This window comes from Gavia stellata, chromosome Z (assembly GCF_030936135.1).
Source record: "Gavia stellata isolate bGavSte3 chromosome Z, bGavSte3.hap2, whole genome shotgun sequence".
Classification (NCBI taxonomy): Eukaryota; Metazoa; Chordata; class Aves; order Gaviiformes; family Gaviidae; genus Gavia; species Gavia stellata.
Window position 1 is genome coordinate 30,840,904 of NC_082637.1, and position 16,693 is coordinate 30,857,596.

Genomic DNA, 16,693 nt, shown 5'->3' on the forward strand with positions numbered 1-16,693 from the left:
GTCGGTGAATGGAGAAGTAGTGATTTTCTTCCTCAAGAGCTGCGCCTGCTTCATTTTAAGTCAAGTTCTGCTACGGAGGGAAGAAAAAACCTACCGGCAGGCAAGCATGCGTGGGGCGGCGGGCGGGGGTGCACCGACTGGAAGAAACGCTTCTTTGGAAAAAAACCTCCCGCAACGCGGATTTCGGCACGCCTTGCTGTGCCCGCCCAGGACAGGGGGCCCCGCAACGCCCCGTCCCCGCGGCGGGGCGCGGACGGCAGCATCGGCGTTTTGGGGAAGCAGAAGAAACAAAGCCGCCGCCGCACCCCACCCCGCCGCCAAAGCTCCCGCCCGCCGGGGTTGCCCCACACCGCCGCCCCGGGTGCAGGGGCTGGCAGCGGGGTCGCACCGCCCCCCGCCCCGCGGAAGGAAGGGCGGGAGGGGGGAGTGTGGAGGGACTCTGCCCGCGGCACCGCACCGCACCACGTCGTGTCGCCCCGCCGTAGCGCCACTCACCGCGCCGCGCCGCGCCGTGCCGTACCGTACCGTACCGTGCCGTGCCGAGCCGAGCTCTGCCGTGCCCAGCCGAGCCGGTGTGCGGGCGCGCCGCGGCGGCCGCAGGTGCCGCGGAGGAGGAAGCGGGGGCGGGCGGCGCTGGCGAGCCAACCGGGGCCCGGCGCGGCGCCGTGAGTCACCAGCGGCCGCGCAGGGCGGCCGGGCGGCTGGTATAAGAGCGCCGCGGGGACACCCTCCCCCCGTGCGTGTCTCGGTCTCCCTCCTCTCCTCGCCTCTCCGACCGCGGCGCCTGCCGGCCCGCCCGCCCTCCCTCTCTCTCTCTCTCCCCCCCCTCTCCTCTCCTCTCCTCTCTTCTCTTTCTCTCTCTGCCCCCCTCTCTCCCCGGCGCGGCGATGCAGTCGGACCGGCAGCGCGGAGACCCAAGTGCCGCGGCGGCGGCTGGTGGCGGCCCCGGGCGCGGTGCGGAGCGGCGGGCGGTCCCGTGCTGCTGGGCGCTGTGCCTGCTGCTCGCCCTCAGCTGCCTGCGCGCCGCCGCCGACGGTGAGTGCGGGGTCCGGGGGGGCTGGGGCGTGCACCGCCGGGGCTGCTCCCGCCGCCGCCCCCCGTAATAATGTCTTCTCCCACCACCCTTCCTTCCCCCCCCCCCCCCCTCCTTGGGTCTATCGGGCTGCTTGCCCGTTGCGCCGGGGAAGCGGGGCTCCGCGGAGGGGCGGCCGGGGCGGGCCCTGGCTCCCGGGGTGACAGGGGGGCGCTGCCGCCGGGGTATGCCCCGCCGCCCCTCCTGTCGGGGGAGGTGCCGCCCGCCACGCCGGGCCCTAGGCTGCGCGCAGGGCTGGTGAGGGTGGGCCTGAGCCCCTGCCCGGCCGGCCCTCCTCGCCCGGGGGAGCGCCTCTCACGGGAGCGACCCGGGTGCCGCGGGAGGGTTTGATTTCCTGCGCGCTGCCTGGTGCTGAGGGCAGGGTCTGCATGCCCGGGGCTTACCCGGGGCGGGGAGGGTCGGGAGGATTGGAGCTTTGTCGTGGAGGAAGGAAGAGGAGCCCTTACAAAGCCTGCGGCGTTAAAGGTGCTATCAAACTACTGTGCAACTTTGGCTTTGTGTCACCCGGCAGCATTGGCACGGCTCTAGTTCAGGGCCAACGGTAACCACCGTAAGGGATCTCCACCTGGTGGCGAGGCCGAGTCTTGCCAGCGCCGGATCCCTCTTGCGGGCTGGGCTCCTGGCGCGCGCCAGGGTTGCCTCCCAGCGTGGAAGCTGTTACCCTGTGGCAGAGGGACCTGCACGTTAAGCCAATTGGATGGTCAATTAAAAATATTTCCTCTTCAGTGGAGGGAGTAATCAATTGGCTGACTCCTTTCTTCCTTCAGGAACTGAGGTCCGGGCTACTCTTCTAGGTGGGAGGTGGGCAATTGCTGTCTGCATTGTTGTATGGCTCTTACTCTCCTGACTAGTGCCCTAAAGTAGGCCTCAGTGTCAGATCTTGGCTATGTTGGCGAAGTATGCTTAAAGGTAGTTGGAGCTTGTAGTGCAGTAGCTCAGACCCTGGGTCTGTCAGGTAGGGCCCAGCCAGGGGATTGATGCATCCAGTCCTCATACAAGGAAGAAGAGGAGAAATGTCTGTCTAGTCACTCCTCAGTTCCCAGTCATGTAGATCGCTCCCATGTCCGGTCTACAACAGACATGATTAAACAGCTGTCGTGTGAAGGACCAAGCTGGCTGGCACTGAAACTTGCTAGTGCACTATAGTCAGAAGTCGTAACCAGAAATACACAGTGGAGGGCAACTCTAGTCCACCAAGTTAGTCTGATTCTTCCCTCAATTTGAGGTGGTGACCTCACTAGCTCTGCCCTACTAGTAGTTGCAATTGCCAGGGTCTGGGGGGAGTCTAAGCTAGTTCCTGTATGAGCTCTCTCAAGGTTTCTCAATCACTGTTGCAAGCTTTTCTGGGACTTGGTGTCAGATGACAGCACACAAGTGTCACATGTTTGAGGCTGCCCAGACAAGTAATCTGACAACTTGCTTATGGGGCTGAGACAAACAGTGACAGCAGAGGTATGGAGAAAGCTAGTTTAACTCGGGTAGTCATTGTAACCGTGCTGCTTCACACTGCACACACTGCTGCTTATGAGCCAACTTCTAGTAAGTAGTTACCTGGGGAACAGTAAAATAATATGTATTAGCAATTGCTGGCTTGAAGCTACTGGTTCTCTACATCTTTTGCCTAAGCCTTATCCCAAGGCGGAGAAAAGGTGTGAAGGTGCTTCTGGTGTATGAGTAGCACATGGAGAAGCTTTGAATTAGTGGCTAATTGATGCTGATCTAAAAATCATTAAGTGTCTAGTGACTGAAGCTGCAACTGAGGTATGATTCTGTTGATTCAAATAGCAGTGGGTTAGAGTAGTAGTGTCATGACTAAATGGTTACCTGGCATTGAAGAACTGTGCTTGGTGTAAGAGAGGGGACCACAGTTAGTTACTGTCTGGAACTATCCTTTATCTTAACTGGAGCTCCCTCCAAGTGGCCTTTAGAGTTTGACAGACGTCTTCAGGAGCAGCAACAGATGATGACCTTCACCTTTGTGCACCTGTGTGGGTGTTAGGTGCTGTCAGTTCTTTACTTGTTTGTGGGCTAACAAAAGTAGTTGCTCTGACATTTCACTTGATATCAGCTGCAGAAGCAATGATACCATCTTGGAATGGCTTGTTGTAAGGGTTGTAATTGTAAAGTTATAGCTGTTACTCCAAGCTCAGTTACTGTGTCACTTAACCTTGTATGTAGATTCCCTGTAGCATTTGGTCAAAGTGATGTTATGTTTGTAAGTCACAATGCACTAGGCAGTCTTAGCAAGCCTTTTCTGGTTATTCTAGCTTGAAATAGAGTAACTAAGAACTGTGGAGTTATTTTGGGATCTCCTGAGTGGCAGGCTTAGTCTAATATCTCTAGTATGCTATTTTGGGAAAGGTTGACTGTTCTCACTCTGAAAGCCTGGATGAGAATGTTTCAAAACTATCAGGAGTCAGTCATTGTATATTTTAGGTGGTAGTACAGTAATAACTGGAATAACATGTGACCACGGCTTGCAAGCAGAAGGCTACTTCTGTTAGAGGTTACTGGACAACAAGGTGATGTCAGGCTTAGAGCAAGCTGATAGATGTGGCTTCTGCACCCTCTCTAAGCTGGCCAGAGTGTGCCTTCTAGCACAAGACAAGCTACTTGTTTGACAGCTCTTGACCAAATAGTCAATAGCTTGTTATTAGAAAGTGCATGCTGGTGTAACTCCCATCAGGAAAAGGAAAGGAGGGATGGAAATATGGAGAATAAGAGCTGATGTTCAGTTTTTTGACCTTTTTTGAACACAGTTCCCATGAAACAAGTTGTTATGTCTTCACTCTGTCTGACAAGTGAGTTAGTGTTTTACTCAACCAGTAAGACTGCTAAAACTTTAGCAGAGCTCAATAAGCTGCTGTTTCAAATCCTTTACTTCTAGCATGAATTTACATGAGACACTCAGCAGGTAAAATTGCTTACGTTGTCCGTGCTTATACTCTGTCCAGGCTTTGCCATTGCCTAGTGCCTTGATGGCTGGCCAATATAATGTGAAATGGCTGAATAGCTTCCTTCCACTTGGAAACTGTCTTGCATTTTGCATGTCATATGCAGGAGACATAAAATAACAAGTAATGTCCTGCTAAAATTTGATGCCCATTGTGAGTCCTGGAATGCCAAGACAAAGCACCTCCACTAAATGATGCAATAAACTGAGGAGGAGCATGAGTCTTGCATCATGCTTGTAGACATGTGCAGTCAATGCTAATGCATGAGCTTACACAGTTGTCTGCATGCATTACATGGAACAGCTCTGTCTTAGCTGCTGGAGAAGCAGGCTGCTGCTTTTAGTGACAGCTATAACACAGCTTCAAGACAAACTAGGTTCCCTTGAGGGATGGCGTCATACAGTTTTAGAGCTGAAATACTCTGGAAAATGGACTCTAACTCTAAGCACCATGCAGAAAGCAGTACCTTACTCAGTGTACTAACAAATCAAGACTGTTACCAGTTCGGAGACAACAGACTTGATTCCAGAAGGAAGCCATAAATTATCTTGCTCTCTTAGCATCATGCTTGATCTAGCTTTAATAAGCAAGATCCAGATAAGTAATCACACTTCTTTTTGCATATACTAAGGAATGTCTCTGCCCTTGTTTGAGGAGTAACTGAAGTCATGAAAACTTGTTGTTCAACTACAGAACAGATAGCTTAGATATCTTTACAGACATCTTGGGGATTCTGCTGTAATGTGTTAGCAGCAGAGTACTGAAATGCTAATCCAGCTTGACATTAGTCAAGTTTAAACCCAGTTTGCTTCAAGTTTGAAGAGTTTTGAGAATGCAATGCTAGGTGCTAGACAGCAGAAGTCATTGTGTGCACGCATCCCTCTGCCTTGCAAACTTGATCCTGCCTTGAAAAGTAAAGCTCATAGGAAGGACACTGAGGCTGGTTTATTGTTGTCTGGCAGGTGGACTGCCATAGTGCTTAAGCTCTGCACTTGTACTGTAAAGGAAAGCTTCTGGCTTTACTTCCATGATTGAATAAGGTGACTACAAAGATTTGGAGCTCAGATCTGGTTTCATGCTGATGTTATGCTGTTTATTAAGCTGGGTAACTTCTTGATGAGCATTGGGGGAAAACAAGAAAGTATTGCTAAACACTATTGCGGCTTAGGTTCCTTTTTTCATTGAAGGTGCGAGAGCAAAATGTGAGGAATCCCAATTCCCATGTAGTAATGGACGCTGTATTCCTTTACTCTGGAAATGTGATGGTGATGAAGACTGTTCAGATGGCAGTGATGAGAGTGCTTGTGGTAAGTAATCAAAATAAATAATACCTCTGTAGCATACCTGCTAGTTGGCAGTAGGGGCTTAACAGTGGATAGCTGGAGAGACACTTACGCTGTCCAGCACTTCTGACACTCAGAATACAGAGTAGAGGACAAATTCCCTAGAACAACTGCGGGACTATCTTGATGCCTTGTATCCATCGGAGGCAGCTGAATTTTCCTGAGTGCTATGAACATCTTCTGGGACTGGTGGCTGAGAGAGAACCTCGTCACCAAAACTCTTTATTTGCAAGGGTGATGACTGTCAAGAACAGAATGCAAGCCTGTTTGTTCTCAGTTGTTGCTTGAAGACATAGAAACTGTTTGCTATTAGCACTTAGATGTTGGCTATTCCATGGTTAAATGCCTTGTTTATGTGTGAAAGTGATTCTACTGAGTCTTCTATAAACACTAAGTCTAGCTTTGGCTTCCAGCTCTTGCTTTAAGCAGATGTAGAGGCCAAGATAGATGACTAGATATACTTAGAGATGAGGCAAAACAGACTCAATATCCAACACTGCTGTGGTTGAACTCCACTGTTACCTTAGCATTAACATAGTACCATGCTTCTGTAATGACAAATCAAATGCCTTGATAATAAACTTGAAGTTCAAAATCTGAATATTAATATCTATAGACTTTACTTTAACTCAAGTGAGTTCAAAGCAGCAGCTGTTCTAGCAGCATAGTCTTCCTTAACAATAGCAGATCTTCAGTGCCTGCTTACAGGAAGATAAATGTAATGTTTCTGTATGCACAATATAACCTTCTAGGAAGTGTTAAATAGTGCTGTCATTAGGCTAGTGGAGGACGACAGCAGACATTCAAGAACTAAGGATACTGCATCACTTTCCTAGGGCAAAGCAGCTTATCTCTAGCTACAACAAACAAGCTAAGCTCTGGTCTTTAAACAAGTGGCTGTCCTTCTCCCTTGCAGTGAAGAAGACATGTGCTGAATCTGATTTTGTGTGCATCAGTGGTCAGTGTGTGCCTAACAGATGGCAGTGTGATGGGGATCCGGACTGCGAGGATGGGTCTGACGAGAGTGCTGAACTGTGTCGTAAGTGAGCCTGGCTTGTCAGTGCAGGCAAGCCTGCAGGGAGTAGCCTTTTGACTTCTTGTCTGCTTGTGGCCTGGCTCTCCTCCTAATGGAAGGACGAACTTCTTGGCTTGGAGAACACCTTCCTAAGTGCTAGCTTGGCTTTGGCCACATCGGGGTCTTGACAAGACTTTACTAAAAGATGCAGAATTGAGTGGGGACAAGATGCAGAATTGAATGGGAACTCTGCACTTGTACCTGGTAACAGATAGCAAGTACAAGGTTTTACTGACAGTCAGAAGCAGCAAGCACAACATGGCAGGCCTGACCATTACTGTGGCTTGTTGACCAAGTGATCACTGTCCTCCAAGACAACTACTTTGCAAGATAACCAGAGCTAGTGTAGGAACTGAGTGACTTACTACATGTTGGGGGGTGTGAAGCAGAAGTGCAGAGGCTTGACTGTGAGGTCTTGCAGTTAGCAACCCCAGTCTTAAGTGTGGTAACTAATCAAGGAATATAGATCTGTGAAGCTTTGTTTCTCTGTATCAATAGGATCCACACTGAGGAATACTTCAGCCCCAAGTCCTACTGCATTTTGGCATTACTCCTGCCTACTACTACTTGTTGTAGCTCAAGCTTCTACAGTGTAACTGGTGTGCAATTACAAAACTACCACTACAAAGATACTCTTAAAATACTAATCTATTAGGAGCTGGAAGCATCTTTTTTACTGAACACTACAAACTAGTATAATGTCTTCCATGACAGAGCCATCAACTTAGATGGATGCTGGCATCTAATTAACTGCAACTTTGTCCAGAGCTGAAGCCTTTCAGTCTCAACTTTCAGGACAATTGCTAAAACCCAAGATCAGTAGCTCTTAAATTTCAGAACTCTTAAATTGAACTTAAACTTTTTTCAATAGATATGAGAACATGCCGGGTAAATGAAATCAGCTGTGGTCCTCAGTCAACCCAGTGTATCCCAGTGTCCTGGAAATGTGATGGTGAAAAAGACTGTGACAGTGGAGAAGATGAAGAGAATTGTGGTAAGGGAAGAAATGGTGGCTGCATAACTCTATTTGAAATTGACTTGTCTGGAAAGGAGCTAGCTGGGCAGTATACCTGGGAAGATAAATTTCTCATAGTATCAATATCTCCTGAAACCTAGATTCATCTTGTATTGCAGCCCGCTTAACAAAGCGGACTTGTTCTAACACTCCTCTACCCTGTTAAGTTAAGAACTACAGCAATATAAGCTATTCAACATCTATTTTTGGTCTCTGGCTAATTTTGGCAGTAACCATAGGGTTAGTCACATGTCAGTCAAACCATCAGAACTTGTTCTCTGCAGAATTTCTCAACAGGTAACTCTGGTTGCTGCTTACATTAACAAATGGTCTCCTAAAAATGTAGTAGTGACTTGTAGCCAAGGGCACAGCTGATCTGCTTATAGCTCTATCATGGGGTATTCTGTGTGCTTGTCTGAAAGTGTAGACTAGAGAAGCTAGGTTTCAGGTTTTGAGAGGCAACTTCAGGTTGGTACACAAATGAAGTTGCCACTGCCAGCATTAGAGTGCAGCATTCCTGGCTTGTTCTAATGACCTTGCATATGTATGAGTTGTCTGAGGTGTCCTGAGACAAATTTGCTGTAACCAAAGCCACAGGGCTGGCTTCCATCGGAGCCACCTTACCTGGATGGGCTAATGAGACAGTTCTCCAGGCTTCTGCATGTGTCTGTGAAGTTGCTGCCTTACTGAGCAAGCAAATGCCTTAATCTGACAAATAAATCTACAGACAGTGTTTCTAATGAAGCTGATAAAACTATCAGCCTAGGCATACTGAGCTGCTAGCTACATTGCTATTAAACCAGCATTATTTGTACTGGCATAAGTTGTGTGGGCGTGCTTAATACCACAGAATCAACTGGTGCAAGATCTTGATCTGTTATCCCCAGTGGTCCAGGCAAATGGGCCACTGCTGTCCTGGGGACCAGCACAAAACACTTCAATTTCAAACTACAGTGCATGCTGACCATCTAGCTACCTTAATCTTAGTCTGTACTCTAGAGTTAGCAATTCTCTTACCTTCTGTCTCTGGATCACAGGGTTTGAGCCTGTTTTCGGAAAGGCTCTCACTCTGAAGCAGAACAGCCTGGCTGCTTCAGAAGGAGGTTATTTTCACTCAGTAGCTCAAAACTGATGTATCTCACTCATAACATCCAAAAGCAAGGAGGACAGTCTGTGTGGGGCCCAAGTGTCCTGTAGGTGGTCAGTTAGGTTCTCCTAGAGCCTTAAACTGATCTTCTGTCTGATCTACACTGATCTTCTGTCAGCTAACAGCTGATGAAGAACCTGCAAAGCAAAACACCTTCATACAAAAGTCTGCTGCCTTGTGATAATCTGCTAATCTGTTTTACTCCTGTTACTCCAGGCAATGTGACTTGTAGCCCAGCAGAGTTCACATGCAGCAGTGGGCAGTGTATTTCCAAGAGCTTTGTCTGCAATGGTCAAGATGACTGCAGCGATGGCAGTGATGAGCTGGAGTGTGCACCTCCTACCTGTGGAGTTCATGAGTTCCAGTGCAAGAGCTCCACTTGCATCCCTATCAGCTGGGTGTGTGATGATGATGCTGACTGCTCTGACCACTCAGATGAATCTCTAGAGCAATGTGGCCGCCAGCCTGCACCTCCTGTGAAGTGCTCTGCCAGTGAGGTGCAATGCGGCTCAGGTGAATGTATCCACAAAAAGTGGCGCTGTGATGGAGACCCTGACTGCAAGGATGGAAGTGATGAAGTCAACTGCCGTAAGTTAACTTGGTCTTTCTCTAGAAGGTGCTGGTTGGCCCCTGTTTTATTTTCTTTCCTTCAGCAGACCTCAGAATTTAAGTCTGTAATGGCTGTGTCCTCAGCTTCTCGGACCTGCAGACCAGACCAGTTCAGATGTGAAGATGGGAACTGCATCCATGGGAGTAGGCAGTGCAACGGTGTGAGAGACTGTCTGGATGGCACTGATGAAGCAAGTTGTAACAATGGTAAGTGTGGATCTAAGCAAGAATAATATCTTTGCAGAATATCTGTTGAAGCTGGTAGTTGCCCTCACAATCTTTATCTCAGTTATTCAGTGTTCTGGACCTGGCAAATTCAAGTGCAGAAGTGGAGAATGCATAGATGTCAGTAAAGTGTGTAACCAGCAGAGAGACTGCAAGGACTGGAGTGATGAGCCCCTCAAGGAGTGTAGTAAGTGAATAAACTCATTACACAATGCTGAACACTAGACGTACTTGAATACAGCCTCTGAGCTGTCAGATGTCAGGCTGAAATGCCCATCTACACTTCCTTGGTGGCAAACAAACAACCAAGAGCAACTGATAATAATAAGCTAGTTTTATCCTAGCCAAACTGGCTATTGGGATGACTTCCCCATGGCCAGAAGGCACTTGAAGGCATTAAGACTCTGAAACTTCCAGGACTCTCAATCTTTGTCTGCTGCTTGCCAACTTGTAACACAAGTAACTTGCTGATAGCTGAGCAAATATGAATTTGAGGAGTGTGTCTTGCATGTGACTTGAAGTCCTAGAGTCCTTTATCAGATGTGGCAAGCATCATTAGAAAATGGATGGGTAAAGCACTCTGTGATTAAGACTTTAAGACTAAATGTGTGCTGTCTCAAAAGTGGCCAATTCTTCTCTTCTAGACATAAATGAATGTCTGGTGAACAATGGCGGATGCTCTCATATCTGCAGAGATCTTGTTATTGGCTATGAATGTGACTGTCCAGCTGGGTTTGAGCTTATAGACAGGAGAACTTGTGGAGGCAAGTATCAAGTAGGCTATCATGGACCCTACTGATGGTATGGGAGATGAGAACAAATTAAATTGTTGTCTTTACAGACATCGATGAATGCCAGAACCCTGGTATCTGTAGTCAAATCTGTATCAACCTGAAAGGGGGCTACAAATGCGAATGTAGCCGTGGCTATCAGATGGATCTTGCTACTGGGGTGTGCAAGGCAGTGGGTGAGTATTGGCATAAGACTTCTATATCCCCACTTTAAAATGAGGTAGCAAGTTATGTACTGTTTACGCTGTTGTGGTTTTGACACTAGTTGTGCTGTTATCAATATAACTTGTACAGACCTGAATACTCCTAACACTTTGAATGATGCCATGATACAGTACTTACAAGCAGTTTAAATTAGGCAGCTTTGTCTGGTCCCTGGGCAGGAGGACCCTCCCCATCAGGTTGCAGAGGGAGAAAAGACTAAGGTATGGCACAGCCAAGACCTCTGTCAGCACCCACTAGCAGAGGTGGAATGGCAAATACTAAATATGATGACTCTTAAAACTAGTCATAAAAGAACAGTATGGGACTGCATGTCTAGATGTACAGATAACACTTACGCTCTTTTCACAGGGAAAGAACCATGTCTAATTTTCACCAACCGCCGGGATATCAGGAAGATCGGCCTTGAGAGGAAAGAATATATTCAGCTAGTAGAGCAGCTAAGAAACACCATAGCTCTAGATGCTGATATTGCTGAGCAAAAGCTCTACTGGGCTGACTTTAGCCAAAAAGCAATCTTCAGGTAAATGGACTCAGCTTCTGAACCCTAGTATACTCCCCTAAACCATTCCACATTTTACCCAAGATACTTATCTAGGCTCTGGTGATGAGAACTAGATTTCTGATGTCCTAAAGACAAAGTACAGTAGATGCAATGTGTATGCCTATTGCACTTCCTAGCAACTACTGCTACAATTGTACAAAAGGCACTCTGTGGAAAGGCACAAGTGCACCTTCTACACTGTCTGCCTGAGATCTGTGTGCAGAATTGGCTGAGGCATGACAAGTGGTAGTATCTGTGGAGGAAGAGATTGAAAGCAAGTAATTCTTGTCTTCCAGTGCCTCTATTGATACCCGTGATAAAGTTGGAACACACATTAGAATCCTGGACAACATACACAGCCCTGCAGGAATTGCTGTTGACTGGGTTTATAAGAACATCTACTGGTCTGACTCAACTGCAAAGACCATTTCAGTGGCTAGCCTAGATGGCACAAAAAGAAAGGTTTTGTTTCTCTCTGAGCTGAGAGAGCCAGCTTCTATTGCTGTAGATCCTCTCTCTGGGTGAGTATTTGTCCTGGTTCCCTTAAGAGCGGACCATTTCATGTCCTGATAACTGACTTAGGTAGCCTTTGTTAGTTATTGGTCATAATTAAGAGTGATACTACACAATACCATAGTGCATCATACAACATAAATTCTGCTTCACAGCTTTATGTACTGGTCAGACTGGGGTGAGCCAGCAAAAATTGAAAAAGCAGGAATGAATGGATTTGACAGACAGCAGCTTGTGACAACAGAAATCCAATGGCCTAATGGAATTGCTCTAGGTATGTTGAACTTGTCTCTGTGCCAGAGGTATTCTGGAGCTTTAGCAATTTGTTTGCTACAAAAGCCAAGGTCATCCTTCAGAGAACTATTTTCAGCTTCTGAGAATGGGAAGTTTCTGCATGCCTGGAGACACTACAACAGGCACAGATAGCACTTCTCAGATACTGAAATAGTAACTTTTCTTGCACTGCTCTATATTATAGTTGAGGCACAGGCCACTTAGGCAGCACTGCAGCAGCCTTCTGCATCCTGGTATGGTAAGAAACTGTAGGGCAACACTGCAACTATTCTTGAACCTGTGGGTGCTTCAACTTTTGCAGCAGACTTTGGAGGTTTTCTTCATGTAGATAGTAAATATGTTTGGTTTTTTCCTCCTAGATCTTGTAAAAAGCCGTCTGTACTGGCTTGATTCTAAACTACATATGCTGTCAAGCGTGGACTTGAATGGACAGGATCGTAGAATTGTGCTGAAATCTCATATGTTCCTTCCTCATCCTCTTGCTTTAACAATATTTGAGGTAAGAATGACTTCCTGTAGTAATTGTTAAAGAGCCTCTTCTTGCAAGTATGTGGCTAGCAATTATTATGGTGCTGATAGCAACACAGAGGTAATGGATGCAATGACTCTGTCTTCTAGGATCGTGTATACTGGATTGATGGAGAGAATGAAGCAGTCTATGGTGCCAACAAATTTACTGGGTCTGAATTGGTTACCCTAGTGAACAACCTCAATGATGCACAGGACATCATTGTGTATCATGAACTTGTTCAGCCTTCAGGTAACCCTAATACAGTTCATAGTTATGTCAGTGTATACTTGTAAGAAACCTGCCATGCTTGGATGGTGGCAAATGGTATTCCTCCCCTGTATAGCTGTCTACTTCACTTCTACTTAGAGTGCTAGCAGCGTCTGACATAGGCACCCCTGCTGGGGTTGAGAGAAGGTCTAGTTGCAATTGCTCTGTTAGACAGAGCAGGTGCAAATCTATAACCTGCAGAAACAAGTAACTCTACTAGAACAACTATTGAGCAAATAATTATGCTATATACCTGGAGTATGAAGGCTCACTTCTGTCCATTGCTGTACCAACAGGCAGGAACTGGTGTGAAGAGAACATGGCAAATGGAGGCTGTAGCTACCTGTGCCTGCCTGCTCCTCAGATAAATGAACACTCTCCAAAGTACACCTGTGCGTGTCCTGTTGGATACTTCTTGCAGGAGGATGGTCTGAGATGTGCAGGTATGGTAACATGACTGAAATTTTTTTCAGGATGGATGGGGAAGGAGTAGGGGTACTGAACCTGTTGGAGGCAAATACGGCAGTATAGGCTGAAAGCTTTGCATGAGTTAATCTGATGTAATTAATCTTGGAGGTGGTGGTCTTCTAGTATGCATTAAGCTGTCCCTCAAAGTCTGCAGGTGCTGTTCAAAGTCCATGCTTGGCTTCTGCATCATCATTTGCAACAAGACCTTGTACCTCCATGGCTTTCTGCAGGCAGCAACCACATGCACAAAACATACCGAGCCCCTTTCTTGTAAAACAAGGGGTATAAACTAATGTGGCTCTACAGTGTGTAAATATACAGTGTTGAAAAGCTGATAGGCTAATCTTGGTGGCTAAGGAAGTTTGTTTGGACCTCCTTTTGTGGCCCAAACAAACATGTTGCTGCTACTACCCTGAGCACTGACTATATGGCAGGCTTGTTTGTCCAGTAGAGTGGAACTAGAAACTCCAAGGTGTCACTTGCTGTATTGCATGTTGATTCTGACTGCCACAGTTACAGCACTGAATGTAAGGACTCTGTCCTTAGGTGGCTGCTCTAAAGGATTGCTATAGGTATCAAAGACTAGCTAAACAGTAAACTTGTGGAACTAGAATCTCACTCAGAAAACCTGAAGTGAGGGATGGGGTGGCTTACTGTTGTCATGAGTCTAAATACCTGTAATTCATGCCTGATTAACTGTCTAGCCTTGTTCTTGGAATTATATTTGACCAAAAACCCTCAGCTGAGGGTGTGCTAGTGAAATAACTAATGTCAGTGTTTCCAATAAAGCTAACAAGCTGCATGATCATTCTGCCATCTGCTAAACATTCGCTGCCATGGCTCTCATAGCTAAGCCATTGTAGAACTTCAGGATTAACTGGGTTCTTGATCTATAATTAGTTTCAGGTACTGGAACAACTGTGGCTTACACTGAGGCTAAAGATACCAGCACAACAGAAAAATCTCCAACTGTTGGACTAGTTCCTGGAGGTACTGGTCCCAATAACTCAGACTGCTAAACATTAGAGAAATTAAGTGCAAACTGACCCACTAGCCTACTTGAAGTTTTCTCCTTTGCATGCAAGTAGAGAACACAGGCCAGGTCATGTGTGTATACAAGTAAAACAGCTGGAGCATGTGATAAACAAATTAGTTCACTTTATGACAGTGTGGAACTGGTAGATTCCATGAAATCCCAGGAATGCTCAGAGAAGACAAGCAATAAAAAAAGCTTTCTACTAATACAGGATGATGCCTGTTAGGCTGTTCTTGCAATGTGTTACTGAGAAGCTAATATATGATAGCAGCTTCTGGGCTTGGGAAGTGCTTGCACCTGACAAAGTCTGCCAGCTTGTCAGTAAGCAAGCTCACTACTTCAAATTCTTGTGCAGTGTTCAACATCAGTGGTACAACATCTGAAGTAGCTGCAGCTGGAGGAACATCAGCAGCTTGGACGGTTCTTCCTGTCTGTGAGTACAGCATTCAGTAGCCTTTGGGACCCCTTGTGGTGGGACAAGCCACTCTTCGTCAGGAGCTTGACTTGACCCTACTTCATACTTGCAATCTGTTTCTCTCCCTGAAGTATTGCTGGTGACGGCTGCAGTGGCTGGCTACTTCATGTGGCGTAACTGGCAGCACAAGAACATGAAGAGCATGAATTTTGATAATCCTGTCTACCTGAAAACTACAGAAGAGGACCTGACAATTGATATTGGAAGACACAGCGCTTCAGTAGGACACACCTACCCTGCAGTAAGTAAACTTATTGACCTGGCTAGGGCTCCAGGTCAGAGTATATATAAAGTCTTTATATCCTCAGAGCAGATATAAAGACTGCCAAATGATACCTGACTTTAGTCTAGGAGAGGTCCCTGCTCTTAAACTGCTGCCTGCAGCCAAACCACTGGGCTGAATCAGCTGAGAACTTGTCCTTTTAATCAATGTTAAAGTTGTAGTAGACAGCTAGTGTCCTATACCTGGGATGGAGTAATCAGTGCTGAATGTGGTCATTAGCCTGCAGAACTAGCCCCTCTTTCAAACAGCCGTGTGGTGATAATATGCATTGTTTTGTATCTTTTATTAGTACAATTGTAACTAACTTGTACTTATTTTGTACAGATATCTGTTGTAAGCACAGATGATGATATGGCGTGAGCATCGGATCAGCAATTGCTTCCGCTTTACTTGTGTTTTACACTCTTTGGGGATAGTAACCAGGTTTGTGGCTGAAAGACTTCCTCCATTCTTGGAAGAAAGAAGATACTTTCTGTATGTATGGAACACTTATGTAAATAGCTATTTTATACAGCTTAACAACAAACTCTGTAAATACCTGTCCACAACAATTCAGCTTTCAGTGGTTACCGTTTTATCAGTAACCCTTGGATTGGTCAATCAGTAACACCACTGACCAAATATAAAGCACTTTCCATAGAAAGCCATATTCCAGCCACAACTTGTAACACCTGTACATATGTGTATAGGCCACCTGTAAATATTACTCTTGGAAAATCACTATCAAGCACTTTGAAATACTTCAAATGTAAATTATTGTACACTGTCTTTTTCACTGATTGGGGCAATGGCAATAGGAAAAAACGGGTTACTATGATTGCCAAAAATTTGTAAACGTAAGTAATTTTGTATCTATGATTGTTTCAATCTTGTCTGTTACCTCTTAGAGGTATACAGGTATGAATGCTCTTTAAGAAACCACTGTAAATGTTAAATGAAGAGGAGGGGGGAAAAAATAAAAAATTTAAGCAATTAAAGCATTGGTCTCCATTATTATCTTAGCACTGAAGTAAAGTCGAGTATCTCCACGTTGGAAGCTTTAGTGGGCTACACTACTACTGTCAGCCAGAACAGGAACTATTTCTTAAGTTATTTCAGCAGTACCCCAGACTGCAAGACAGTATTCATCTGCCACGTGACTGACACTTGTACTTGAGACTAATACTCTGCAGGGTACTGGACTGAATGGGTCTCCTTTTCATAGGAATCCAGCTGGACTCCTAAGTTAGGATTGGCAGTAGCTAAAAATATTCATCTATTGCAAGCTCTTAAAACATTGACAGAGATGCTGCATGCAGGCAGGTCAAAGCATTTTCTGCCAGGTAAATGTAACGTCCTTGCAAAGTATATTATGCACAAGCTCACAGTGGTGTCAAGCTGTTAGCAGCTCATGGCAATGCCAGTGCAAGTTGGACCTTGGTAGCTATACACCTGTACAAAGGAATAGCAGAGCTATGACTTAGCAGTTAAACATGGGAGCCTGCTCCTGGAGTCTCGGTGGTGAAAAGCCCCTGTTGCTACATGTGTAATGACAGAAGTCCCTTGCCATGAGCATCAATGACCTAGTGTCCCCTTCCCTGTTGGAACTAAATTCATTGTAATGGCTCTACAATGCTGATCACTTGAAGTGCTGGGGACTTTCTCCTGGGTGACCATAGGAGTGAAAAGTAAATTGTACAACTGTTCTGGGAAGGTGATATTCATCTCAATGACAACTGTTTAGTGCCATACTACTTGAGTGCTAATTTTAGTCACACCAAGTATGTTCCTTATCCACTGTACATGTGTAGTTCATTCATGCAACAGAGAAGGATTAAAACTGAATTAA

General features: G+C 46.1%; 1 protein-coding gene across 3 annotated transcripts; it reads left to right on the forward strand.

Annotated features, from left to right (window-relative positions):
• Positions 1 to 878: 878 nt before the first annotated feature.
• On the forward strand, positions 879 to 15,836 carry VLDLR (very low density lipoprotein receptor). Of its 3 annotated transcripts, XM_059833231.1 has the most exons (19): positions 879 to 1,035; positions 5,235 to 5,354; positions 6,307 to 6,429; positions 7,337 to 7,459; positions 8,844 to 9,215; positions 9,321 to 9,443; positions 9,526 to 9,648; positions 10,106 to 10,225; positions 10,303 to 10,428; positions 10,826 to 10,997; positions 11,315 to 11,539; positions 11,687 to 11,805; positions 12,185 to 12,324; positions 12,444 to 12,585; positions 12,900 to 13,046; positions 13,972 to 14,061; positions 14,463 to 14,540; positions 14,654 to 14,823; positions 15,190 to 15,836. In XM_059833231.1, exons 1-19 carry the CDS (start codon positions 888 to 890, stop codon positions 15,223 to 15,225), a joined length of 2,697 nt encoding a protein of 898 aa, XP_059689214.1. In that variant the 5' UTR covers positions 879 to 887; the 3' UTR covers positions 15,226 to 15,836. The 3 variants fall into 3 exon arrangements, with proteins under 3 accessions (XP_059689214.1, XP_059689212.1, XP_059689213.1); XM_059833229.1 differs by lacking the exon at positions 13,972 to 14,061 and having other exon boundaries at positions 888 to 1,035; XM_059833230.1 differs by lacking the exons at positions 879 to 1,035; positions 5,235 to 5,354; positions 6,307 to 6,429 and having other exon boundaries at positions 7,197 to 7,459.
• Positions 15,837 to 16,693: the final 857 nt, after the last annotated feature.

Bases quoted from the DNA above. Each gene is read 5' to 3' on its own strand.
- VLDLR (XM_059833231.1), top strand. From the start codon at position 888: ATGCAGTCGGACCGGCAGCGCGGAGACCCAAGTGCCGCGGCGGCGGCT. The intron at 14,062-14,462 runs GTACTGGTCCCA...ATTCTTGTGCAG, and splicing joins TGTTGGACTAGTTCCTGGAG to TGTTCAACATCAGTGGTACA. The intron at 14,824-15,189 runs GTAAGTAAACTT...TATTTTGTACAG, and splicing joins TAGGACACACCTACCCTGCA to ATATCTGTTGTAAGCACAGA.